This window comes from Solea senegalensis, linkage group LG13 (genome assembly GCF_019176455.1).
Source record: "Solea senegalensis isolate Sse05_10M linkage group LG13, IFAPA_SoseM_1, whole genome shotgun sequence".
Taxonomy (NCBI): Eukaryota; Metazoa; Chordata; class Actinopteri; order Pleuronectiformes; family Soleidae; genus Solea; species Solea senegalensis.
This window is the reverse complement of record NC_058033.1, coordinates 3,205,280-3,233,080: the sequence shown is the minus strand read 5'-3', so window position 1 is coordinate 3,233,080 and position 27,801 is coordinate 3,205,280. Positions and strand designations below refer to the sequence as shown.

General features: G+C 41.8%; 1 protein-coding gene across 1 annotated transcript; it reads left to right on the top strand.

Annotated features, from left to right (window-relative positions):
* Positions 1 to 27,801, top strand: LOC122780146 (short transient receptor potential channel 4-like). The gene is made up of 15 exons (XM_044042961.1): positions 1 to 310; positions 4,075 to 4,304; positions 5,942 to 6,160; positions 12,260 to 12,400; positions 13,718 to 13,894; positions 14,238 to 14,438; positions 21,464 to 21,809; positions 22,767 to 22,906; positions 22,983 to 23,183; positions 23,273 to 23,394; positions 24,052 to 24,247; positions 24,340 to 24,534; positions 24,761 to 24,802; positions 25,053 to 25,142; positions 26,209 to 27,801. Exons 2-15 carry the CDS (start codon positions 4,146 to 4,148, stop codon positions 26,800 to 26,802), a joined length of 2,823 nt encoding a protein of 940 aa, XP_043898896.1. The 5' UTR covers positions 1 to 310; positions 4,075 to 4,145; the 3' UTR covers positions 26,803 to 27,801.

Here is a 27,801-nt window from a genome sequence, read left to right as displayed (position 1 = left end):
TATCCAGATTTGACCTGATGGAAGTCGTGATCACAACTAATCCAATGTGGATCTACAAGATGAAAACTGCAAAGTCCAAACAATGACGAGAAGAGGGGATTCAGACTAAAAACCAAGAGGACAAAACGCAACATTAACGCGCAGAGTCCTTGTGCAGAACCACTGCAGTTTCCACATCTGGCGGATGCCACATTCAAGAAGTTTAAACCCTCTTCTATGGCATTAGTCCTCCTGTGCTCTCTGGATATGTTCTAAAGGAAGAGCAACACCGATCTCCCTGAGCGAAGTTCCAATGTCCAACATCCCAAAGGTTAGTTTTCTGCTCCATTCTACTTGAAAATTCACATTTCTTTCGTTTGGTGCGCAAAGATGGATACATAAACGATGTAACGGGGTCCCTCCGCTTGTAGAGGTAAAGAGAGGACTCCTCTTTTATCTCCTCGAAGCATTTTTATTTTTATCCACGCGGCTCCCTGGCGTATTTCTCGCCCACAAACACAGAGATAAACATGTCCAAATTGCTCACCTGTGAGTTTACGCAGGCGACATTCACCACACATGGCGCTGCTGCTGCCAATTTACACAGACCTGTTGTCTGTTCATGAGTGACTACTGACAATTATATGACTGTTTTTTTTTCCTCTCTGGGTAAAAGCACAGTGCAGGGCAGGCTGTTCTCTAACTGTGCTGCGTGTCTGCAGGAGCAGAGCTCACATATGAAGGGTGTCCAACTTTCAAAATAAAAGACAGATGAGACATATTTACTGCCACAGAACATGTGTGATGCTGGAGCTCCTCTCCTCCCCACACCCTTGTGTTTCAGTAATAGCACATATGAGCAGACAAACCACGCATCCTTTAAATTAGCACAATTAACCCGGTGTGGATTTAAAGGTGATTATTACACAATACTATAAGAACAGAGAAACAAAAACATGTCTACGAAGGCTGTGGCGATGTTTCCCATATAAAGCAAAGTATGTGGTGTGACCTGATTGCTCGTGTCCAATAAGTATAATATTTATTTCTCTGCCACTTAGACAAGCACGACGGTGAAACTGTAAGTAACCGTGGGGGGATTTTAACTGCCACTCACGACACAAAAACCCCAAATTAAATTGATTGAATTCAAATTCAGGTGCTTGACCACACAAACCAGATTTAGCCAGATTTTAGCCTCGAAACAAAAGACTCAACTCGTAAAATCTATCATCTTAAGTCTAGCTTCAGACTGCTTCTTCCTCACACCAAACTCCATTGAAAAAAATCATCTATTTTACATCACAGCACACAGAAGTCGTTGATCCACTGCTGCTTCCATCAGTCAGTTTAACTGTGTTATTCTGCGACTTCAGCGTTTGAAAGCCTTTGTCGAGATTTACTAAGTGACATGAACTTAACCAAATGAGGCAGCAGGAGACCGGCAGCCCACTTGTCATCCTTGAGCTATAAAGCATCATTTTCTGTACGGAATTTGAAAGAGCGAGTGTCAACTTTACGTCGCAAAAGGCTGCAAATCTATCTTAGATGTAATCAGTATTTTCTTAATTGGCTAAAATCAGTTGGGGTTTTTTTCCCCGTGTGTCTTTGTTGGCAGCCATGTTTTCAGTGACAATGAGCAGAGGGAAGCAGAGCGGAGGGAGGCAGCAGAGGGCGACGGGGGCCGCGCACAGCTCAGGCGGTGCAGACTACATGTCACTACCTCATACAACAACACTTCAAAATCCTGATCCTGACCTTTAACAATCTGCCGTTGGTGGGGTGTGCATTTAAAAAACCCCACAAAAAAGTCCATACATGGGCTGTCGCTGCAGAGTGGATGATGTTTACTCATGTTATTCAGTGGCAGGATTTGTTTCAAAGTAAAGTCCACAAAGTATACAACTAATTTCCAAAGATAACAAATAAATAAACCACATGTTATCATGAACTTAGAGGAAAAAAAATTTCAAACTTTGATACAACTTTCAAATCTGTCAGTTAAAAGTGAAGCAGCCGCTGAAGCCAGGTTAATTAGCCTAATTTAGACGGCAGGGTAATCAACAAGCTGATATCTCATTTGCTGAATTATTGCAAAAATGAGCGCTAGTATTGTTGCCTCACAGCAAGAAGGTCAGCGGTTTGGATCCCAGTTTGACTGAGGGCCTTTTTGTGTGGAGTTTGCACGTTCTCCTCATGTGTATGCGGGTTCTCTGTGGGTTCTCCAACTTCCTCCCACTGTCCAAAATAGAGGCCTGAAAATTACAACCCGACCCAACACGTAAGCAAAAACTCTGTGCTTGCCAGAAAACACAAAAAAAACCACTTTAAAACATGTTTTCACACTTCATCTTTTAAATTAACAAGATATTGCGTGCTAATTAGGGCGATTTAGAAGATTCTATCCGCCTCTCATAGAGATGAACAGTTTTTCCTTCTTCTTTCTTCTTGTTCGTAAACTAACTGGGCTGCCATGAGTCTATTAACGCGCTCGTTTATCGTATCGAGATACACAGCAGTAATGAGTTCTCCGGAGACAGTGGTAGGAGATCGATGGGAACATTAGACGCGAACCACTTGAACTTTTCCACTTTATTTTGTTTTGTGTTATTAAACACATCTTTTACTCTTCCCCCTCTTCTTGTCCTGTCTTGTTATCTTGTCCTCACTTGTCTTGTGCTTTTAAAGGGCGTCCTCAGTGGGGCTTGTAGCAACCAAGCAATTTTTCTTTAGCAGATTGTTTCGGTGGCGATTGTCAACCTCTTACATCCTGGTGGTTCGTTTGTGGTGCGACGACTGCTGTATTTCACATGGTCGTCACACGGCACGTGATGATGACAATCGACACACACACACAAACACGTGTAGATCTCACTAACAGATCCCACAAAATGCTGGAGGAATATTCCTGTCACCGAGCAACCACAAAGTCAAGTGCTGTCAATCAATTACGGAGCATCACTAATGGCATTAGGCAAATAGATTAAGACAGTTGAGAATTATAATTATCCATTGATGCCGCCGTCGTATATCAAGACAGCTCGTTGGTGTAAGAGGTTTGAGCGTTCAGGTTTACAGCTTTTCTCTTTATAGCGCAATAAATGCTCCAAGGTCATGTACAGTATGTTAGTGTAGTAACATCATGATGGAGGACTCACTTGTGCTGTGGGTGGACACTTGGGGATTGGAGGCAGGATTGCATCCAGCGTTCTCACTATCATGTTATCGAAGTATTATGTTAATCTCATCTTACTTCTGCTGCAACCACTATGTAATAACATGTGGTAGTAACAGAGGGAAATACTGTTTTTTAACACAGTAATTATCAAATGGGATCCATAAAAATATCGTTCACATTTTATCAAGCTATTATCAGGCTGAACAAACACTGGACGTGGACTCAAAAGCACAACTCGACAACAGTCCCAGTTCCAAAAAGCACAAGGCAACAAAAGATACAAAAATATGGCGACTGGAAACTGAAAAGGACACTTACTGGACGGCAGACAAGACGAACCGGCAACAGACGCGGGAAACACGCAGGCTAAATACACAGGTGGAGGGATAACGATCAACAGGTGACACAAATCAGGTAATCACAGAGGAGGGAAACTTGACAGGAGGCGGACACTGAGATGAGAGGCAATGGGAATTATTTCAAAAAATAAAACAGGACGTTACAGCTATTACCTGGAAATAATGTGGCATTATATTACCACTGTTATTACCAAGCTGAAACTATATTAGAAATTAAACACGATTACCCTGATATTACCTCCCTATTTTAAAATGACATGCTGTCGCTGTATTTTATTGTGAAGTGAGACCTGGTTCACACGGACATTTTTATGCAAATTAAGAACCAGTAAACACAGTTTTCTCACACTTATGTCCAATTTACTGTGTTACAGTTGCATGACGAAGTTGGTCAAGTTAATGACCTGATATTCTCCCTACGTTTTTAATCTGTGTAATGATTCCACTTCTGCCTCTTCTGCTTCTCCCACTGCTCTTTTGTTTCTTTGCAAAAGTCACCACTAACAACAACAGGTGCCTTCTTCCCTCGTATAATGCCATTATCTCTATCCCCTCCAGTGTGAAGTCCCCGTGCCTGGCAGCAGCTGTAGCAGTGTGAGCACTGTGCTGGTGAGCTGAAACCCGGGGAGATGTCACAGCTTTACTATCGGCGCACTGACAGCTCCTCGTATCGGGACCGCATCCCACTAAGAATTGTGCGGGCCGAGTCGGAGCTGTCGCCTTTGGAGAAAGCCTATCTCGGAGCTGTGGAGAAGGGCGACTATGCCAGTGTCAAACACGCCCTGGAGGTGTGTATGTACGACAGTGTGTGTTTGTGTGTGAGAGAGAGCGACTATAATATGGAAAATGGAGCATTTTGATTGGTGAGTGGAGGAATGAATGCAGCCACTGAAACACTAAATTATGGATGGATATTAAATCCTTAATCTAATTGCTTTGATTTAAAAAGGATTAGGAGATTTATTGGCTCCATGTGCAGCCGCGACGATTCTCGTTCTCTTCATTTTCACAAACGTCTGGTACTCTTATTTACCTTGATAAGGGTCGGTGCTTTAGCGGACACACAATACGGTGCACTCTGGGTGCCTAATATGTTTTAAAAAAAAAAGGATGATGTGCTGTGACAATGACAGATGACACTTGGGGACTGAATTAGTTTGTCGATATGAAGATGGACGGCGATAATGATCGATGCCTTACATAATAAATCACAGTTGTCTTTTCCTGATTTGTCTGACACAATCACAATTTAAGGAGGCGCTGTTTTGGTGTATGCCAAATATATGTCAAACATGCCACGAATTAGAAACTTAAAACTTAAATTTATAAATTGTCTCCAACATCCTGGACCACATCACACCGGTCCTCAGATCACTAGCTTCCCGTGAGTCAAAGGATAGATTTCATCTTACTCTTGGTCTTCAAAGCACTGAAAATACTTCCCAAGACTTATTAGTTCCCTATGAAGCATTCAGAGCCCTAAGATCATCAGGGACAGGATTACCGTGTGTTTCCCAGAGGCAGAACCACACAAAGTGAAGCAGCGTTCGGTTATTCTGCTCCTCACCTGTGGAACAAACGTCCTGAACACCTGAGGTCTGCTCAGACTGTTCAGTCCTCATTTAAATCAGGCCTGGAAACATTATTATTATTATTATTATTTACTGCAGCTTTTTCTCTTAGTTATCAATCCATTCTTGTCTTTTCAATGCACTTTTGTATTGGTAAATCACACTTTTATCTCTCGTGATTTCAATGACTATTTTCATTTTTAATGTTGATTAATGTCATTTTAATGTCCTTTGATTTTCTTAATGTATTTCTATGCCCTTAGCGCTTTGAGTTGCCCTGAGTATGAATAGTGCTACACAAATAAACTTGCCTTGCATAGACTATAGAACAATCAACCACTAAATTGCAGCCTTGCGATGTGCTAATTGCTTTGTCTCAAATTTCCATATGAAAATGCTGAATTGTTTCTCTATAACGGGCCATTAAATAAAACAATGTAATCAGAATCTAAGCAACCACACCAGATATTGCCCCTGTGATTTTACGCACGCTGCCGCCTCCTCCGAATCAGATCCATTTGAGAGAGATTAGTTGAATATTCAGGTGCATGTCAGTGGCAGCCTCAAGTAGAAATGGGGAAAATTGGGCAGTACTCATGCAGATTTATTTAATTTTTGTTGTCAGGCTCAGTTGACGGTTACTCAAGTGACATAATTGGGTACAATTTGGCAGATTCTGCACAGCGCCATCTCCGTTTCATACGCAGCGGCGCTCAGCATCGCTATCACCGTTGTTGTTTCAGCTCTAAACTGTCTCTCTGAGTCGCTCAGTCCGATCTCAGTAACGTTGTTGTTGTGGGTCTTAAAAAGAAAAACAAACCCTTGTCATCCAATCACGACCTTATTTCCCCCAGGAAGCGGAGATCTACTTCAAGATCAACATCAACTGCATCGACCCTCTGGGCCGCACCGCTCTGCTGATTGCCATAGAGAACGAGAACCTTGAAATTATAGAACTCCTGCTGAGCTTCGGCGTCTATGTCGGCGATGCCCTGCTGCACGCTATCCGCAAGGAAGTGGTGGGAGCTGTGGAGCTGCTGCTAAACCACAAGAAACCCAGCGGTGGAATGCAGGTGAGGACGCAGCGGAGGGGAATGGAGGTACTTTCAATTTAGGAGTGCTTTATTCATGAGGCTGTGGGGCATCAGTCTAAGGACAGTTATGTCTTCCACACAACCAAATGGCATCAGCATGTTTTTTTAGCACCAGTTTAACTTTTTTTTTGTTAAAGAAATCCCTCTTTTGTCCAACAAACACGGTGCAGTACGGACGCCACCAATAAACCCCATATATCGTTGTGCTTCCACACCAGTGACAGCAGTGGCCAGAGGCACTATTATGTCTTCAGCTTGTCTGCCCGTCCAGCTGTCCCAATCTTGTCAATCCGAGACGGTCTCGAAGGAATTTCACAATTGGCACAAATGTTCCCTTCAGCTCAAAGGCGTGATGAAATTCTGCCGATCACAAAAACATGTTTCTTGGCCTCCGAACACGTCGGGAACACACTTCTGTAGACTGAAATTGTTAGTCAGCAAACAAACACATATGGAAAACATAAATACTACATTATTTAACCGATTTTAGGCTCAGTTCACACTGTGTATGGCATGTTTTCATTTCAGCGGCCATGTTAACAAATGAGAATGTGTGTTCATACTCAAATGCATGAACTTCCATCCCTGCAATTGTAGATGACACAAAGAAAAAGAGAGGTGGTATCGATGACTCAAGTGTCCAATCAGAGCGGGAGTTTTCCGGTTTCCTCCCCACATGTCCAAAAACATTTGTCTCTATATGTTGTCCAGTGTGTACCCCACCTTTCGCCATATGTCAGCTGAGATTGGCACCAGCAGCCCTGCGGCCCTCGTGTAGTAGATGAATCTCACAAACAAAGCGCTCTAGAGGTGCTTGTTATATTGCTTTAATTACTGGAATTGAAAACAAATAGTCTCATTTGTTTCAAATTGGCGCTCTTTGCACTGATTGCGTTCCCTTCAAGGAGAGTTCTCTTTGCATCTACTTCCTCCTGCCACACATGCTCTGTGCACACGCTGGAACACGTGCTCATCCTCTTTTTCTGCCTGTCAACAGTAATGCGCTCATGTTTTTTGGGGGGGGAAGATGGTGTTAATCGCCGCTCGTGTCGTGTCCTTTTGCGCATTTAGGCTTCGATAAAAATGAAGTGAATGATGGAACAAAGACGGGAAAAAAGGAGAAAAAAAACACAAGCGATAGTTTGTTAAATGTGAAAGGGACCAAAAATTAGCTGTGACATCTATCAGCTGCTATTGCCTCTTTACTTTCATGTCCTAAGATTCCCCATCACATGGGTAGATTGTGAGAATAGCTCAGTCCAGTGTTACCGAGTCTCCCCAAGAGAAGCTCAATGATTGTATTAAAAAGCTGCCAGGGAAAAGTGTGTTCTATTTTAATGACTTCCATTTCGCTCGAACAGTGTGTGTTATTTCTTTTTTTTTTCTATTTCTCCAGCTGCCTGAATGATGTGTTTGTAGGAATCTTGCAACTGTAGTGGATTATTTGTTTTCCACCCAGGAGTGCTGGCATTTGTGAGTAGCTTAATGCATTATCTGCAGAGTCTAGATATGCATCCGGCACAAACACTGGAGCTCAGTTTTTCTTAATTAGAAATAGCCTGTGGCTGCGTTTGTGTTTCCTTTCTGTGTTTTTCATAGTCCATATTTTCCATGTTGGTTTTAGGTTACTGTGCAACCTACATAAGGATAGTTATGTAAGGGAATCCCTCGTCCTCCCACGTGTAACGCTGCAGAGCATAAACAAGCATTATCACGTCTGCAGTGAATCCACAAGGATTCGGTACTTATTTTTTTCCGCAGTGTCATTCAAAAAAAAACAACCAAAAAAAAACCCCGGCTTCGCTGTCACATTTTATCGCTGCTTCATCCAGATGTGTTTGATGTAAAACCCAGTGGGGAGGCTTTACAATGGGGCCACAGTGAAAACAAAAGCAATAGCAAACACTGCGGAAGTCTCACCCGCAGCAGATGCTAATGTTGTATATTTAATCAACATGCCGATGGCGGAGCAGACATACATTACACCGGCAAGAGGGACACAATTTCGTTTTTCCTTTCTCCGCCATCATCACAGCTCCATATCTACCAGCCATGTACCACTCATGCTCCATGCTTGGGCACAGGCCGAGGCTGTTTGATGTCGACCATTTGATGCCCCTCCTCCTCCTCCCACACGGAGAACAGAGCATATAGCTCATGAGATCGCCTGCAAAATACGACAACGCTCCCACTCTGCTCTCTGACAGGTTTTTTTGTTCCTGCAGCACTGCGATGCCTCCGGGAGTAGGAACTAATGTCCACATGATGAAATGACTTTGTGCTGCGGTAAATAGATGATGAAACATTTTTGAGAAAATGAACGATAACAATTGTTCAGGCATTTTGTTCACGAGAGAGCCTCGCCGATTCTATTTCTGTTTGTACCCATAACAGACGACTTTGAAGCGAGTCATTTTTAGAACGAGCGGCGGCTTGAACTGTCACTTGTGATGTTTGGGCATTTTGCGTGTCAGATAAAATGAATGAGTTGCCCACGTATCGATGGCACAGCTCGTTCTCATTAAAGCTGCTCTCACGTGCAGAAAGAGACGAGTCTGTTTGGAATGATGTAACTATCTCTGCCCACATGCTGACATGCATCTTTTACATTGCCATGGTTTTTATGCAATAGATTTACAAAATCGGTGGAGGAGGTTGTGAAAATGTTACTCTTAAAAAGGACATTTTTCAACGTGGGCTCTCTTGCTGCTTCTCCACCGCAGGAACTTTCTCCAGGATTTTGAAAAACCTCATCATGTTTCCACAGAAATTACCTGGGGGAAAAAAACCTTCCCTCGACCCCAAACTTTCACTGACAAAAAAACCTACTTGTGACCAGGGACTTTCCAGATTACCAGGAACTCTAGAGAGGCGGGGCTATGTCCTGAATGGAATACATTCTGCCAGCGTGGCTGTAACTCACCTTTAACCCTCTTATGACCATCAAGATAATCAGGCTGCCTGGATTTATCGTGATTTTATGGCTGTATTATTGTCAAAAAACGTTATTAAACCATTTAGGATTAATAATTACAGTACAATGGTGAATCTTGTCGTTCTGTGGAAGTCCTGAGGGCAAAGCTCTATTTCTCTTCTTCTACCACTTTATCCTCCACATGAGGGTCACACGGGGTTGCTGTGCCAATCACTGTTGAGATCCTTTTCCAGATATCACAAACCGTCTAGGAGTTACGGTAATGAGAATTGCGCATGCCAAATCCCGGATGAACAGAAGGGTTAAACAAGACCTTTAAAAGAAGACGAAGAAAGAAAAAAGGTGTTTGTTTGTTATGGGTCATTTAAAAAATAATTACACAGAATTCTTAGGTAAATCATTACCTGGTGATGAAAGTTCCTGGAAATGTTGGTGGAAAAGGGGCTTATGATTATATGTGTGTGTGTGGACATGAATAGTATGGGGCCAAGAAAGAGGACAATCTGCTTGAAAATATTGGTTATGTTACGCCCCTGGAAATGGGGGAGAATGTATTATCTTTGCATTACCTTTCAATTTGTCGCGGCTACGCTGCTCTCGCCCCGAGATTTTCAAGTGGTATTTCCTCCGTTAAGTGTATATCTGCATGCTTCAAGAAGGCTGTGCTATATATGGAAGAAATATAACCAGACTACAGACCGCCAGCGCCGCCCATTTCCATTGATGCAAGCGGTCAGTCCACTTTTTGGTTCAGACTTAAACATCTGAAGAAAGTACAAGAAATTCCATTGATGACCAGACAATCGTGTACATATATATATATATATATTAGAGCTGGGCATAGATTAATTTTTTTAATCTAGATTAATCTCACTGCAATCTTGGAGTTAATCTAGATTAATCTAGATTAAAATGGCTCATTTGAATTCTTCTTCTGCTAAGTGGCGCTCCTCTGTTTTCATCACACCTAACATTAGGAGTAGGACAGAAAAAGTATATCAGAGTAAGATTGCTAGTAGTAGTAGGCAACTATCAGCAACTAATCAGCAAAACGTTGATAACGTTAGCTAAAGCTATACCGCGTGAAGTTAGTTTCAGGTTGGATATTCATTCAGACAGTTGTCGGACGCGACGGTTGGATATCCAACCTGAAACCATTTTCACCGTGGTAAATTACATAGGCCGTTATAAAACAAAAATGACAATAAATTACATAACGTAACGTTACCTACATCCGCGCTCAGCCAGGTCAGAGCCTTCTGGGCCAGGTATACATCCGCGCTAACATATCAAAGTGAAATTCATAGCTTGCTCACTATGTGGACCCAGGTCCCAGACCCAACTTTGAGAATAGATTAACGGCGATAATTTTCTTATCGCGCGATAAGAGTCTATTAACTATAATATATATATATATATATATATATATATACATATATGTATATATATATATATATATATACTGCAGGTGATCTCTTTACGTTTTCAAGGAATGTTTACTTCCCCTACAAAGCCAAGACTGCTAGTTGTTTTTAAATTCTCTACGGTATCTGTTGCACAGCTACTATCCTTCAACCTTTAGAGTCTATTTTCTCAGCTTCCCTGGTTGTGCAGCTTCGGAGAGTTCCTTCTCTTTCACACCTATAGTCCACCCACACCAGTGTGTTTTTTTTTTTTTGTCTGATTAGACCTCAAGACAGTGTGGGTGAGGATAAAACAGACTTATCTGACATCTCTACTCTCCCAAGGTTTGTGTCATCACCATTTCCCAGTCATTTTGAATCGGACCCGCTCTCGTCAGCCAGAGTGTGTGTGCATGTGCACACGCGACAAGAGCCTCATGTTCCCAAAGGATTTCATATGATTTTTTATTTGGATCAACTTTCAACATCCATTTTCCAGCACCTTGCAGCTGTGGTAAATTCATATGCATGTATACATACATAAAACATATTATCCCACTGTTTTAATCACAATAAAATTATTACGATTATAATATACTTTAAACAACTGAAATTGTGTTTTATAATAGTCACAAATACACACACTATGGAGGTCCAGGCAGAGCAGGTTTCATTTTGACCTGCACTATTTTATGCCTCCATCTAGCAAGCCAAATATTCAGTAAATTAGCAATGTGTTAGGAAAGAAACACGGTTTTGCTCTTTCAAGGTCAAGAGTCACACTTTTCCAGCACCTGAAGTCATACATACACAGAATGATTATTGAACTCCTTTTATGACAATAAAAGAGATATTATTATGCTAGAAACAACCAAAATCCTGTTTTTATCATAGCCACACTTACACAAACACATGTTTAGACCGTCTCATTTATTGTATTCCTCCATCTATCAGTAGAGTCAGTGCAGTCATTATTTTTAAGCTTTTTCAGATATTTAATCGAAAACCCAATTAGGCTACTTTTTAAACCTTGAAAACACATCATTATAATTCAAGCACCTACGGTTTTGACACATACATCACCCAGCTACTGATACACACACAGATCAAATACACACATTTGCTCACATTTGACACGCTTTATACATTTTTAACCCGTTTTAAACATGATTCTAAATCCTAAAATATGCCAACAAAAATACCACCATTTCCCAAGCGAGTTATCCTTCAACCCTTCTTTGACCGTCCTGTCTTTCTCGTCTCTCGTGCTTTCAATTCAAAAAATAAAAGCGTTAAGCTCATTCCTCGGCCGCCTGCAGCCACGTGTTGCCTCTGAAAGACATGGGATGAGTTAAAGGGGCGAGCTGGAGGAGGTGATAAGAGGATCAAGTGGAATGAGCTTCGTTCTGAGGATAATGATTCCAACTGAAATGTGTTCAATATTTTTACTACACTGACACCTGTTTACTGAGGTCTGGATTTTGTCTGCAACTTTGATTCGATTTTTTATAAACTGCACAAATGTTTCCTGAGATCCTGCGGTCTTCCGTTTAAAGTCATCGTAAAGCTCTTTGAGCTGCACTCTGGAGTGAGCAGAGACCTTTTGGAAAGAACACTCAGACGAGTGTAAATTGGCAATATTTACAGCACGATACCGAGGTCAGACGCTGTGCGTCGGGGGCTTCATTGAGTGCAAAGTATATGTGATTCAAGCTTTTCTTTGCTCCTCTGCGTTCACAGGTTCCTCCAATCTTATTGGACAAGCAGTTCTCTGACTTCACCCCTGACATCACTCCCATCATTCTTGCTGCACACACCAACAACTATGAAATTATCAAGCTTCTGGTGCAGAAAGGTGTTTCTGTGCCGCAGCCGCATGAGGTCGGTAAACCATAATTGGTTTTGTGTTTGTGTTTCGTTGCGGCCTGAAAATGGTGTGTCACTAAAATGTCAACAACTGTCCAGGGGATAAATGTGTAGTACTTTATATAGGGATGCACCGATATGACTATTTCCGCCGATAACCGATATCTACCGATATCTACCGATATCGATATATGTTTTAAAAAAAAGTTTCTGAGGTGATAAAAGTTTGTACAGAATGAAAATCACGCAAGCTGAATTTTTGAATGTCTTCCTTTATTTTCAAAACATGTTTTACCTCCAAATAACAAGGTCACATAAGACACAAGTAACCAACTACAAGTAAAGGTTTTTAGAAACCTTTACCACTTGTAGCAAGTGTGTAACTAAATGAAAGTACAGTTTAACTCCCTCAACTCACTAAACTCCTGTGAGAAAGTTTGGATCATAAATTACAAACATGAACATAAATAAAAATAATACCCTGCCAAAGTTACTGTAACCGAGATAAGGGCGTCTATACTGGGTATGTAAATAAAGTCAACAACCCTTCCTCCCGGCAACAACAACCGCGCCACTTCCCTTCACAATAAAACTACACAACAGATATGAGAAACAATACCTGACGAGCTCTACTAAGAGCTGCCATAATAAAAAAAAAAACATGTTAAAATACTTTATCAAACTTGCCAGTATTCATGGCAACCAGATATTTATTAAATGCAAAACATCGGAAAAGTAGCGCCGACTTGGCAGGTTGTTGCGGGGTTCAATATGCGCTATCAACTAGCGTTACTAGCGTTAGCTTCCTGCCTTTGTTTGTGTACTTCTGGGTGGCGGATTTTCAAATGACATAATCAAATTTGTGGTATTGAATGACTTGACGCGGAACCCTCCTCGCATTACCTTGACTTTGCAAGTGTTGCATAATGCTTTTCGCGTATCTTCAATTGACACCCTGAAAAATCGCCCACACCGCTGACATTCTCTCTCCTCAACACACACACACACACACACCTCGTGCTGCGCTTGCTGTCATATGCCCAAACGAATGCCGCATGGCCTCCCCTTCCCGACACACATACACAAACAGCAGTTAGACGGGTATAAACATCGGTTTTAAAATCGGCGCAGTTTTACTCATTGGACCGATGCCGATATGTTAAAAAATGACGAACATCGGCCGATAACAATATTAATGCCGATATATCGTGCATCCCTAACTTTATAAGACGCTTAATTGCTTAATAGTCAACACTATTCAGAGGACGTACTCTACAAATATCAAAAGGCTTTATCGACAAAAATGTGCTCGTGCTGTGTTTGATGTCGCAGGTGCGCTGCAACTGTGTGGAGTGCGTGTCCAGCTCGGACGTGGACAGTCTGCGGCACTCGCGCTCTCGCCTCAACATCTACAAGGCGCTGTCGAGTCCCTCGCTGATCGCGCTCTCCAGCGAGGACCCGTTCCTCACCGCGTTCAGGCTCAGCTGGGAGCTGCAGGAGCTCAGCAAGGTGAGGGGGGCATGATTGTCACACAGTGAAGCCACGACAACATGACATCCACTCGTTGTTTGGCAGTTTGTTCGGTCTAACTTGACATTAGTTGCGAAAAGTTTTATTCAGATTTTATATAGAAGGCATGAAAAATAACTCTGGTGGCTTTGAAAAAAGCTTTGAAACTGTTCTTGGCACAAAACAGTTCCAAGCTGACATTTGATTTAGGAACATTGCTTTAAAGACAAACCTGCACTCTGAGATTCTCCTTGATGTAATGGTTTATGTCTCGGCTGCCAGGTTCTTCTTGCTGTTTAGGGATTTCTGTGCTCTGTGTCTTTTTTTTTCTTCTTTTTTTTAGGTGGAGAATGAGTTTAAATCAGAGTACGAGGAGCTGTCACAGCAGTGCAAGCAGTTCGCCAAGGACCTCCTGGACCAGACGCGCAGCTCCAGAGAGCTGGAGATGGTCCTCAACTACAGAGACGACACCAACATCTTGGAGGAGGAAAGCAACAATGACCTGGCGAGACTCAAACTGGCTATCAAGTACCACCAAAAAGAGGTAGATATGATACAGTGCATGAAATTGAAGCAATACAATATAACTTTACTTTTAAATCATTTGTGGTTCAGCTCGTTGACCCGTAGGAGTGAGCATGACGCCTCTTTCTTTATGTCCCTGCACTGTGGAAGTTTGGTGAACGGGCAGGAACAGAATGAGAGTCAGTGAGATGTTCACAAGTGGATTTAGATGTCGTCAAACATCTGCTCTCGTTCTGGCTTGTTTGCTATACTGTGACAGCACATCCTGCAGGTTTGCTTTCAAAGCACCTCGGGCGCCGCAAAACAAACGCAGCCAATCATTTCCCCCACCACTGTCTCCTTTTTACTATTTGTAGAATCTTTTTTCACAGGATTGTCATTGCTGTTGACTAATGCAATCAGCTGTTCTTAATACAAACCTTTCAGCCCGGTGCCCCAGGCAACTGTTTTAGGAACGGTCATTTATCAGCCTTGCTTTAACCACTTTAAATGTTACAACCACTTTAGTAGTGTTGTATCATACATCAATACAGATGAACCATGTATTATTACATGGGAACACTGAGTTAGCATTTAAACATTGTTTTCTTTATCATTATTATGACCATTATTATTCGTATCTACAGCAGATTCCAACTCTCCCGTTTCTTCTGCTTTTAATGGAGTTTTAAATAGTCTGCTTTTTAGAGCTCCAGCGTCTTTTCTGCACAAATTCACAAAGAAATTGCTCATTTTGTCGCTGAATGTGTGAATTGTTTTTGTTTAATTCTGTTTTTTTTCTTTACTGAAACACTTACTACTCTTTTTTCTGTCAGTATTGTTTACTACTTTGGCTACGATACAGTTTGTTGTTAGATTTTAGAGCCACATGCCCCAGACTACATTTTTTGTGTGTTGCTTGGCAAGGAAAGATTTCTTTTTCTTTGCAACTGCAAGCTCAGCACTTATGGATCTGTTTAACAATGTTTAGTGTGTCAGGACTTCCTCTGTGGTTGCCAGGCGCTGGTTTCAGGGAAGGGTTTTATCTGCATTTGCTTTGGCACCTTCCACAGATAAGCTTGAATTCCAATATCAGAGAGTAACGTAAAATAGTGATCTTTCATCTGTCTATGAATGCAAGGGACGTGTGTCTGGCCTTTAATCGCCAACGGGTGATTTGACAGGCTTCAAACTTGGCAGGTGACTGGCTAAGGGCAACAGTGTGTGCCGTGCTGACTTTGATGTTCTTTGGATAAGAAATACAAGAGATATCAGTAGCAATGTGATAGGAATGTCACTAAAGGAGGCACTTCCATTCCTTTACACTGTTGTTGTGTCACATATTCAGTGGGTACGGCACTGGTTTTAATAAAATCAAGTTGGTTGATATAACACTATAACACTTGAATTGTTTAGTGTCATCCCCAGGTTGTTCTATCACGTACTTCAATCAGACTCAAATGGTGTGTTTAGTGAGCTGAATAATGTATTTTAAAATCTGTAAAGAGACACAAAAAAAAGTGTTTCAGAAATAAATCACATATCCTTTATTTCATGCTCTAAGTGCTATTGTATGACTAAATGAGAGAGCAGTCACTTTTATCTCAGGAGACTCTTTTGCAGTGAGAGCTGACTGTCTGTCAGAGAAGGGATGACTCAAGTCTGTCTTCTCTTTCCTCCTGTTTTTCAATCCCGTCCTCACACCTGCAGTGACAGGTTTTCTGCAAACGTTGAGTTATGAAAGAGCAGGTGAACATGTTGTCACTCAGCCTTTTCTGCTCTTGTGAATAATGTTGATCTTGCAGACATCAAACAAACGTCCCCCTCCATTGCCACCACTGTCCCCGCTGCACATCTCATCTCCCCGGCAGTGTTTAAATTATACAGCTGATGTCCCAGCATGCCCCTCTGCTGCATCTATAACACCCATCGATCGCCTGCAGACTTTGATGGAGGACAGTGTCCCGTGATGTGGGTAACAATCCACCCAGCTGCCCTTTCCAGATGATAAATGTCCAACTCAGCTAATTTGAGTAGTTAGAGAAGAGGTTGATGGGTTAAATAATAATCTCTCTGCATTCATTGATTTTAGTTATTAAGCAAAGAGGGCAGTGGAGTGAAATAGGATTTTGTATAAATGTTGGGTTATATAAAGGTGTTCTCAGTTATTGCAGGTTATTGCTTGTGGGGGTTCGTGGGATTGTCCTACAGTTCACTGATTTGATTTGACTTGGAGAGCGAGAACATGGAATGTGTGACGTATTTTTCTGCATTGAAATTCTTTGACTGTAGAGTTGCTATATGTCTGTTTAAACTGACATCTTCACTTGAACACCTAAGCCTCAAAATGTTTTGGTTTTTTGGCTTATTTTAACCATAATAGGGGCAGAAAATATCCTGTGAGTAGGTGCTTTTGCCCATTTTTCCACAATAAATGTCACTATCTGGCAGTTATTTACAATTTACTGCATGTTAAAATAGTGTATTAACAATTTAAAATGAAGGGGGAAAGAGGTTTATTGACATGAGCACCATATTCTGTGAAAATTTGAACAGTCTAAATCATATTTCAAATGACGTTTGTTTGAGTTTTGGTCTCAATGACCAAAAACAGGCCAAAATAATGGAAGGTGCACTCAACAAAAATATCAATGCAACACTCAAAGCTCTAAAACATTTTCTTGATACACAAAAAGTGTTGCGTTTATATTTTTGTTCAGTGCACTGTATGGACAGACGTTTTTCCCAACACTCTTGGTGTTAAAGGGTTAAATCTAAGGTGACCTTGAGTGTTTTGAAAGGCCCCAATATATACAATATACAATATATTATTATTATTAGTAGTAGTAGTAGTAGAAGTACTAGTATTTGTTATTTTTAAATGAGAATTTGCTTTGGACATTTAAACATTGTTTTCTTTATCATTATTATGACCATTATTATTCTTATGCTGTTTTTGCTGTCGTATCTACAGCAGATTCCAACTCTCCCGTTCCTTCTGCTTTTAATGGAGTTTTAAATAGTCTGCTCTTTCAGCTCCAGCGTCTTTTCTGCACAAATTCACAAAGACATTGCTAATTTTGTCGCTGATTGTGTGCTCTTTCATACAGCGTGCTTTATGTCGTTGTCACGATTCAGGCTGTCTTCAGTTTTTCATCTTATAATAACAACATTTCAGGAATGGCAAGAATTGTTTTTGTTGAATTCTGTTTTAATACTGTTTTTTTTCTTTACTGAAACATTTACTACTCTTAACACTGCAACACTGTTTCATGTAGTCCCCGCAGAATGGAGGGAAATCTGTTCTGTGCAAATTGACACACACACACACACACCACTGAGGTAGTTACACAGATTGCTTTGTGCTGATGTGACAGATGATCTTTAAACTAGACAAGGTTTTTACTCCCCGTGTGGCTGATGGTTAAGTGGGCGCTTTGATGGTCTGGAAAGGCTAATGTATTTTTTGCAAAGTGAAGTGGATGTTATGTTCAGCACATGGTGTGATCACCTCTCATCTCTTTCTTCAGAATTGCAGACAAACACTAAAGCTGTAATTTGTTTGCCACTTATGTGTGTGTGTGTGTGTGTGTCTGTGTGTGTGTGTGTGTGTGTTAAGGTCATGGCTATTGATTGAGTGTTCCAGTGAGTCATGTCGAAACCTGTTTGTGACCCTCCGTTGAACAAAATGCAGGACGGTGTATGTGTGCGTACCTGTATTTGTTACCTCTTTTAGACATCAGTCCTCATGGAGACCAAAACCTGGTCTGGTTAAGGTTATCGCAGTGTCTGAAGAAGAAAAGCTGTGCACACCTGTGTGTGTATACGTGTGTGTGTGTTAGAGTGGGTGGGTGGCTGGGATGCACATGCCTGTTGTGGTGTTTCTGTCTTTATCCTTTCATCTGTATGTGTGTTCCAGTTTGGCGGCTGCTGTGCTCTCAGGGTTTATAAAGGCAATTTAAAATGGTCTGAGGAGAAATCTCCACAGGCCTGAGCATCTGAAGAGCTTAGCTAACAGAGCGGTCGCTGCTTTTGATGCAGTGGGAGGTCAAATCAGATAAATATGATCAGTAGCATCATGTGCAGTTTAGCCCCTTTATCATCCTGAGGGTTTAACAGTGGATTACCCTCATTTCACTGACACAAAAACCCCCCAGACTGTCTCTTTAGTATTTTAAATTATTACAGGCGCCCCCGGGAAAACGATCAGTTTTACATGCTGTAGTTTGACGTTGCCCCCTTGTGATATCACATAAAAACTGCAGTAAAAATATTTCATTTAAGCGGAGACGGAATCGTCCGAGCATGAGTAAGTGTTAGGTAGTGAAAGACCATTAGCACCTCAGTGGTTTCTGCATTTGCAGCCAATATCTGTCTCCATAAGTGAGTCTCCAGTGTTCACCAGTGTAGATTTCTTAAACAACGCCATTCATTCCCAGCTCAGTGTATTAAATATGCATTCACAAGTTTATTTGTATTTAAATCACTAAAATAATAACTGATGCCATTTACGACCGTAGTTAAACCTCAGGCAGTGTCGATGGAAGAATATGTTTAGAGGTTGCACTTTGAAAATAGACATTTTCAGCACCAGCGCTCCTGCTTTCATACGTCAACTTCGTCAACATCACTGGGGTCTGGTTTTTTTTTAATCGGCGTTAGATGAAAGGTGACAGACAGAGAGTGGGACCGAATTGATCGTGGTTGTGAATGTGAGTGTGAAAGTTTGTCTGCGTGATATGCCGCTTTACTCTGCCTCACACTCGCTGTCACGTGGGATCTTCCCTCATGACTTAATAGATTACTTCACGATACACTTTCTTTCTATAGATTTCTAAACTCTTATAATCTCAGAAACTGAAATGATGTTCAGATAAAAACACTTTGCGTACACAGCGGCAGATTCACGTCACACGTAACGGCAACACATTTAAAGGCGATTAAAAGTGTTAAAAGAGGTAAAGGGAAATAAAATCAAATAAGATTGAAATCTTTTCGAGGTCAAACAAGGAGAAAATCACCACTTGTATACATAATGAATGAGTCAAAATAATAGGGTTGGACACAATAAGTGAGATAAATCAAATCATTGGCTTTTATTGTTGTTAATTTGAAATTTAAATATAAAAAAGGACAGCTTAATGTATTGGGGTGTCAGTGGTATGTGTGTGAGTGAGGGTAGACTTTTATTTTGGTAAAACTGTAGGAGAACATCAGCTCTTGGTCTCACTTTTTTTTAGCAGCCAAAGAAAAGGTGAGAAACACTTTTACAAATGGACTTGAGACCTGGAACGATTTGTTTCCACACTGTGGGAACAAGTCACTTAACTACTGCTGAGTAGAAGTGACTTGTAATTTGTGTCAAAGAGAAAAGGGGGGATGCATAACAAGAGCTGCGTCGGGGCATGTTTGGGCAAAAGGTTTTCAAATGGGAATTTATATGATGAGCGGGAAGATAAAGACTTGAGCCAGGCAATTTATCCTCGAAGTGATTCCCAGAGCGTGTGCTGTACCCCGTGGTTGGCTGTGATTACTGTTTGTGGGCCATGAGGTCAATAATAATAAGAGTGCGGTATTTCTGGACTGTGGGAGTTTGATATAATCGGTATGTGAAGCTTCACCTTCTTGGAAAATGAAAGCATTTTATTTTCTCAAAAATGTTCTCTTTTTGTATACCTTAAAGGACAATTCCTGTGTATATAGAATATACCTGCTGTTGATTTTTAAAACAGTATCTTGTATTTATTATGTCCTTCAGAGTAAGACTAAACCTGTACGACTGTTCTGCTTCAAACTTCCGATGCCACTTATTGAGGTTTGATGTTTTATCTCTAAACACAAAGTGATGAAATGAAAGGAGAAAAGCAGCAGGAGTTCTCTCTTAATTCCTTTCCTCTTTATTCTTAATCCACCATCCCGACACAAAGAGCCAAAGTCCTCTTCATTCATCGTCCCTATTATCGTAATTCTCTCTGTCTCATTTGGAGAAAGGAAAGGAAAGGACAGGAAGGTGTTCTCTTCTTCTCCACTCATCCATATGGAGATATGAGCCATTCTGCTCCGGTCCTGGATGCACATAGAGATCTCTGGTTCCCATGGTAACACGGCTGAGGAGTTTTTTGATTCGGCACCCTCTGGAGCCGGTCAACACTTTGACTCTGATATCACTCTGCCAAAATGACGTGAACATTTTTACAGCGCGATTGCGTAAATGTGTTATGCATTATTACAGCAGTGTAACAGTGTAACACAGATCTACATTATCACCACAAGTCAGTTCATGTCCCATTCTCTGTTTGGCTCCTCTGATGCCTCCCTGACCGAGCAGTTGTCCATGGGGTTGATGTACATTAGAGCGAGACAGGAGGAAGACAGGGCCATGGTGTACACCAGCACGCACGGCCACACAGCAGGTCACAAGTCTGTCGTAACCTTGATTAAAAGCAATAAATAATCAGCCAGTTTTTCTGTTTGGATGATCGGACCTGGAATTTACCACTGATGCTAATTCTTGCACGTAATCAGAGCGTTGTATTATATTATTGAACGACTACATAGCCTCAGGCTGAGGATGCTGTCTACACAGGCTCACACGCTGCAGTCATGCCTTAAATTATCTATTTGTCTATTATCTAAATTGTCTCTCAAAGCTTCTCTTCAGTGATTTATTTGAATCTCCAGGAGTTAAACTCCAGTGTGTAAATGTTAGATAGAAACAAATGTCAGTTACATTCAAACTCGCACTCGCTCTGTGTTCAGATTTTGCTTCATCAAGCAACTTTCTGGCTTTGCATGTAGAGGAAGGAAAGAAATGTGAGTTCTACTATTTAAAAAATCTGGTCATTCAGCAGCTGCACTACCACTGTATACACACAAACGTTCCCTCGGTCAGGTCTGATAGTTTTGCCGGACAGAGCCCATTGTCAGATGAAGAATGTAGCAAAATAAGTAACGTTGCATAATTTCTGTTCACAAAAACAAAAGAAAAGCAGAATAATAACAACATCAGCAGCAAAAATTGCCCACAACAGGTAACGCTTTCTTCTTTTATATTTTCTTTTCTAGTTTGTTGCTCAGCCAAACTGCCAGCAGCTGTTGGCGTCCCGGTGGTATGACGAGTTCCCCGGCTGGAGACGGCGACACTGGGCGGGGAAGTTCTTTACCTGTGTCTTCATCGGCCTCCTCTTCCCCGTGTTTGCCCTCAGCTACCTCATCGCCCCGAAGAGCCGCTACGGCCTCTTCATCCGTAAGCCCTTCATCAAGTTCATCTGCCACACGTCGTCATACCTGACGTTCCTGTTCCTGCTGCTCCTCGCCTCCCAGCACATCGTCACCACGGAGCAGGACCGGCAGGACAGGCAGGGCCCTGCACCAACGACAGTGGAGTGGATGATCCTGCCCTGGGTTCTGGGTGAGTAAAGTGCATGGAAGTGACACCAAGGTCAAGTTTGCTAAGCTTCGCTTCTTACAGGATCGCGCGATTCATCACTGTTTTGCCGTGAATTGATTTATTTTAAATCATACTCAGGAGTCTCAAGTGACCTTGCTATGAAGAAGACAAATCAGACCTGCAAACAGAGCTGTAGCAATTTTAAAAATTGACTTTATTGTATTTTTTACTTTCACAAAATGCTAATTAATGCTTTTGGTTGTAAGTAAACCTTTAGAAAATAAGCCTGCATGACAAATTCATGTTAAATGTGAACAAATGAGGGGCGAGTTTGCACAAAGATGCTTTGATGAAAGATTTGTGCACGGATACTAAGCCAAAAACTCCCACTGTGTGTGATGGGAAAGTTACAAATGTGAATTTTAATGACACTTTCTTCACACCTGAATCTGACTGGACAATGACAATAAAACATCAAAGACAAGTCTAATTTCAGCGTGGAGATGGTGACATTACTGTTTGCAAACCCACCCATGGCTATTATCTCTCCCCTGACCTCTGACTGACCTCTACTTTGGGACACTTGTGACCTTCGCAAATTGACGGCGACATGACAAGGGCCACACAATTGGCTCAACACAATCAAGAGAATAAATCATACGGAACGAATGACAGGCAATGACAGGCAGAAAAAATGATACAGCCCAACTGAACAAGAGAGGGTTATACACTGAAGGTACAAAAAAACTGGAGTGTCTGGAGTGCAAAGGCATTTATTTGTGCAACGAAAACAACCAATGCAGAGATCTGATCTGTCGAAGTGATGACTCAGTCTGGGGAGTTTCAGCGCTCATCTCCGTCTCCCACTCACCTTAAATGTGTCGATACAGTAAATGATGCCCGGAATAACAAAAGACCTATTATTCTGCTGAACACTGTTTTGGCAGATGATGAAAACCAATCCCTGTCTGTTTCTAGGATTCATCTGGGCAGAAATCAAGCAAATGTGGGACGGTGGTTTCCAAGACTATGTCCATGACTGGTGGAACCTCATGGACTTTGTCATGAATTCGTTATACCTGGCCACCATCTCCCTCAAGATTGTAGCCTACACAAGGGTAACCACTGATCTATGAATGGCGGTCGAATTATCCGGTGTTGCGTGTTCTCATTTTGTCTGCCTTCTCTGTTCAGTACAGCGGCAGTAAACCAAGAAACCAGTGGGAAATGTGGCACCCAACGCTGGTCGCTGAGGCAGTGTTCGCCATCGCTAACATTTTCAGTTCCCTGCGTCTGATCTCGCTCTTCACCGCCAACTCTCATCTGGGGCCACTGCAGATCTCTCTTGGGCGAATGCTGCTGGACATCCTCAAGTTCCTCTTCATCTACTGTTTGGTAAACACGCGCGACGTTTGCACGTGACGCTGGCAGATATTATGTCACAATTGCGCGCATTTTTGATCAAACATTTGCTTTTTCCGCAGGTCTTGCTCGCCTTTGCTAATGGGCTGAACCAGTTGTACTTCTACTATGAGACCAAGGCTTCAGATGAGAAGGGGAAATGCAAGGGCATCCGCTGTGTGGAGCAGAATAACGCTTTCTCGACGTGAGTCCACGCGATTAAAAAACCCGCTTGAACCTGTTGAGTAGATGTGTGGTGTTGTTCAAATTAAGTTTATCATTATAAACCCATGGGTCGTGGAATGTTTGTATTCCTCTGTGCTGGCAGCAGCCATGGCCAGAGGCAGTGTATTGTCTGGCTGTCCATCTGTCCTTCCATCCGTCTGTCCCAATCTTGTTAATGAGATAACTCAGGAGCGCCATGAGGGGATTCTTTCCAATTTGGCACAAACATTCACAGTCACTCAAGGATGAACTAAGACAAATGGATGAACTGGTTTTTTTTTTTTTTAGCAATCAAATTTGCCACGAATGTTAAATTTCAGTAGTGAAATGTCAATGTTTCCAACATGAGTTCCACACATGCTCACAGGAGAATGCTGATTTTCAAGCCTCCAAAGGGTTGTTTTTAGTTGTCATGTTCTTTTTTATTCTCATTTTACCTTTTATTTTCTTTATTTGTGAAAATAAAATAAATATAAACAAACTAAACGGCGCCTATTCATCTGCAGAGGCATCCAACAGGTGAGCAGTGGTTCTAGTTTCAACTTTGTGATATCTCAGGTTCACTATCTAAGTCAAATGTGGAAATGCACTTTGGATAAAAGCGTCTGCTAAATGACATGAAATGTTTTCGCTGCAGGTTATTCGAGACCCTGCAGTCTCTCTTCTGGTCAATCTTCGGCCTGATCAGCCTGTACGTGACCAACGTGGACGCGGACCACCAGTTCACGGAGTTCGTCGGCGCCACCATGTTCGGCACCTACAACATCATCTCGCTGGTCGTCCTCCTGAACATGCTCATCGCCATGATGAACAACTCCTACCAGCACATCGCAGTGAGCACAGACACGAAAACCGACAGAAACAATCCCACGCGCGCTGCACAGTGTAAGAGATGACATGTCCTGTGCCGTGACCTTGATTTCAGGACCATGCCGACATCGAGTGGAAATTTGCCAGAACGAAGCTGTGGATGAGCTACTTTGAGGAGGGAGCCACTCTGCCGGCCCCGTTCAACATCATCCCCAGCCCCAAATCATTCTTGTACCTCATGTGTTGGATTAAGAGGCAAGTGTGCAAGAGGACGAATTCCAAGCGGCCGGAAAGCTTCGGATCTCTCGGGGTAAGTAACGAGCTTTGCAGTGCAGTATTTTCCGTTGACATTACACAGAGACAATGATTGATCTACTCAAAAGAGAGGCGAAACAAAGTAGTGCTTTCTTTGTAGCCCTAACTGGTGGAATTAGGTTTGTGTTTTTCCAGATAATAAAAGCTTTGAAAAGACAGAAAAGGTTGGTGAAGACATGTTCTTCTCTTCCCCTTTCATCTCCAACTCACTCACTGTGCAGAGGCGAGCGGCAGAGAATCTGAGAGTAAACCATCAGTATCAGGTAAATGTGTGCGTTCATTTCCTGTCAGTCAATACAGTCTCGTACAAAAGATCTAACATAAAAACTCAGTGGGTTGTTCATCACTATCCTCTGGACAGTTTTGTTATTTTTGTCCGCATCTGCAGGGGGTTATTGTTGTGCTTCTCATTATTGTTACTGTAGCTGGAAACAACGTCTTCCTGACGGACTGTGAGTAAAATTTGAATAAAATAGTCATTTTAATTTATGCCATTTTGTTCAAATGTTGTAGGAGGTGCTGAGGAACTTGGTGAAGCGTTACGTGGCTGCCATGATCAGAGATGCCAAGACAGAGGAAGGGCTGACTGAAGAGAACTTCAAGGTAAACTCGTGTTCTACACGGAAATATGAATGTGTTTTAACAATAGATCACATACATACAAACATGTATTGACATTGTTCTCTCCGCAAAGAATTTGACTTTGCCTGTTTTTCAGCCACCTTTTGATGCCCATTTTTAGTACCTTACCCACTGTGAGCACAAACTGGGAACACATTGGAGCATTTAAAAGCTACAACTCTTCCCTCCTAATGTAATTAGGTTCATAAATTTCAAACAACAGTCTGGCTAACAGTCACCAGGTGCATAAAAATGACTTATGTTGAATCCTAATGTTGCAGACACAGATGTAACTAGGCAACTGAGTGACAGTAATTTAAAAAAGAGTGTTGTGTTTCCACTGTGTTCCCATAGTAATAAGTAGTAAAACAGTAGTTATTCTTGAATTGTTCATGATGTGGTTTGGAGATCAGGTCCAGTTTGTAAGAATTAGTGCCATCTAGTGGTGGAGACTGCAGATGGTAACAAGTGGAGGACTCTCTCTGTTCAACTCTTTAGCTGCAACTAACGATTATTTTCATAATCCATCATAATCGTAATCGTTTGGTCCATAAAATATCAGAAAACCTTATAAAATGTTGATCGGTGTTCATCAAACCTGGAAATGCCGATGCTCTCAAATGTCTTGTTTTGTCCGCAAACCAAAATGATTAACTTTTAGTTATTTCTTTGTTATCCAGAGCAAAGAAATAAAGAAAATACTCACATTTAAGAAACTTAAACAATTGTTTTAATCATGAAATGAGACACATTTGGGCTGCTGTGAGTAAGATTGTGAAAACACACTTTTCCAGACATACTTATTGATGCAATATTCAATTTCTGGCAATAAGCGTTACACACTGGACCGATTCACTTTATTGTAGGTTTTGTCAGAAGAAGACAAGTGTCATCATTCTATCATTATTTAATGAGTCACTCTTTATCCATTTAATATAGACTGGTTGACAATTAATTGACTCTCTATGCAGTGCTTCACAGACACCAATAACTAGGACTGAAGGGAGCGATCGTGAAATGAAAAATATTTTTTGTCTCTCTTTCTCAGGAGCTGAAACAAGATATCTCCAGTTTTCGTTATGAGGTGATGGGCATGATGAAGACGGGGAAGCCCGCGCTACAGGCGGCAAAGGCCAGCGGCAGCGCGGTGGACTCCAGTCTTGCTCTCCTGAATCCCCCTTGTCCTCAGAGCAGCCAGGCAAAAAGCAAACTCAACAGATTCAAGATCACCGCCTCCATCCTGAAGCTGGGCAGTTCTGCAGCTTCACCCAGACCACCCGAGGCCTCCAACGGCCTCCCCAATGGACTCCTGTCCCTGGTCCCAGACAAGAGCCCCAGCGAAAAGTCAAACCAGAGGAGAAGCTTCCCCAAAGATATCGCAGACTTTGTTCCACTGTTCCAGAAACATCACTGGAGTGGCAGTGACGCCGCATCAGCTGAGGAAGACATTTCCAGAAGGATGTACTCTTTGTCAGAGGAAGCAGCGGAGTCTGGAGGCTCAGACACGGACGAGCAGGACAAACAGGCCGTGGCTGCAGCCGAGGGTCAGAAAAGGCTTGAAATGGGAGAAGAGGCTGCGGAGATGGAGGAGATGAAAGTCTTAAATAGCAACTGCTGCTTGGAGGAAAAGGAGGAACAGTAAAGGACAAGGATCCGGCATTGACCCAGTAGCTGAGAGATGTTTAAATGCTTAAAAGGAACATCACCAAAGGCCAGGAGTGACAATCAACGTGAGCTATAAGTCAGGAAATGTTGCTGAAGAAGAGTCAGACTTTTTCCAATAATGACTATAAATGAATGATCAGCTTTGATCTTTTGGAGACTCAGGGAGGTCTTTGGTTTAAGGGTTTTAAAACGCTGACGTGGAAATGCAGCAAAGGTGAATGGAGCTGTGTGGTAATGTCATTAGGATTTAGATTTCAGGATAATCTCATCTTATCTCTTCCCCACAGATGATTAAACAGCAAGTATGGCCTGAAAATTAAACCTTTTTTTCTCCCCTCTCCTTTCCTGACATGTGCCCTGCGTTAGAACTTTAACCTTTAACCATCACTCGGATTATTCTATGAGTGCCCTCTCCTTCATCACTCTTCTCTCTCTACCTCTTTTTAATTTCCATTTATCTCGATGCCGCTTTGTCTCCCCCCCGTCCTTATGTCACCACAGCAATAGATATTGTAGATGTTCTGTTTTAGACCCAATTCTCTGCCTTATTCTGTCCGTTTCTGCACTTTGCACACTTTACACTGGCTTTCAGTCCGTCAAAGATGTGTCGAGCTCTGATCATGCAACAATTCCTTCGATATTTTTTCTATGCAAAACACTTGGGGATCGCGATGAGCAAGGAACGTGTGTACATTTAGCTGTGACAGTTCATTCCGGGAATCGTATGAAGGGTAAAGCGTGGTTGACTGCCAGTGGAAGAATAATGAGGTATATGATATGAACACAGCCTATCCACCATATAAAGCAACATATTATTCAAGTTTTATCACTTCTACAAAAAGATAAAAAAAACGAGCTGTTTATTTTGAAAGGTTTTGCTGTTTTTAAAAAGGTACCTTTAGACGTAACGTTAGTTCGTATGAATGATGTTATAGAGACTGAACCAGATCAGAAATAAACCTTACATTTCACTCTT

Excerpts from the sequence above, each read along its gene's own strand:
- LOC122780146 (XM_044042961.1), top strand. The coding sequence starts at position 4,146 with ATGTCACAGCTTTACTATCGGCGCACTGACAGCTCCTCGTATCGGGAC. Across the intron at positions 24,535-24,760 it reads AAAGCTTCGGATCTCTCGGG|AGGCGAGCGGCAGAGAATCT; the intron begins GTAAGTAACGAG and ends CTCACTGTGCAG. Across the intron at positions 25,143-26,208 it reads TGACTGAAGAGAACTTCAAG|GAGCTGAAACAAGATATCTC; the intron begins GTAAACTCGTGT and ends TCTCTTTCTCAG.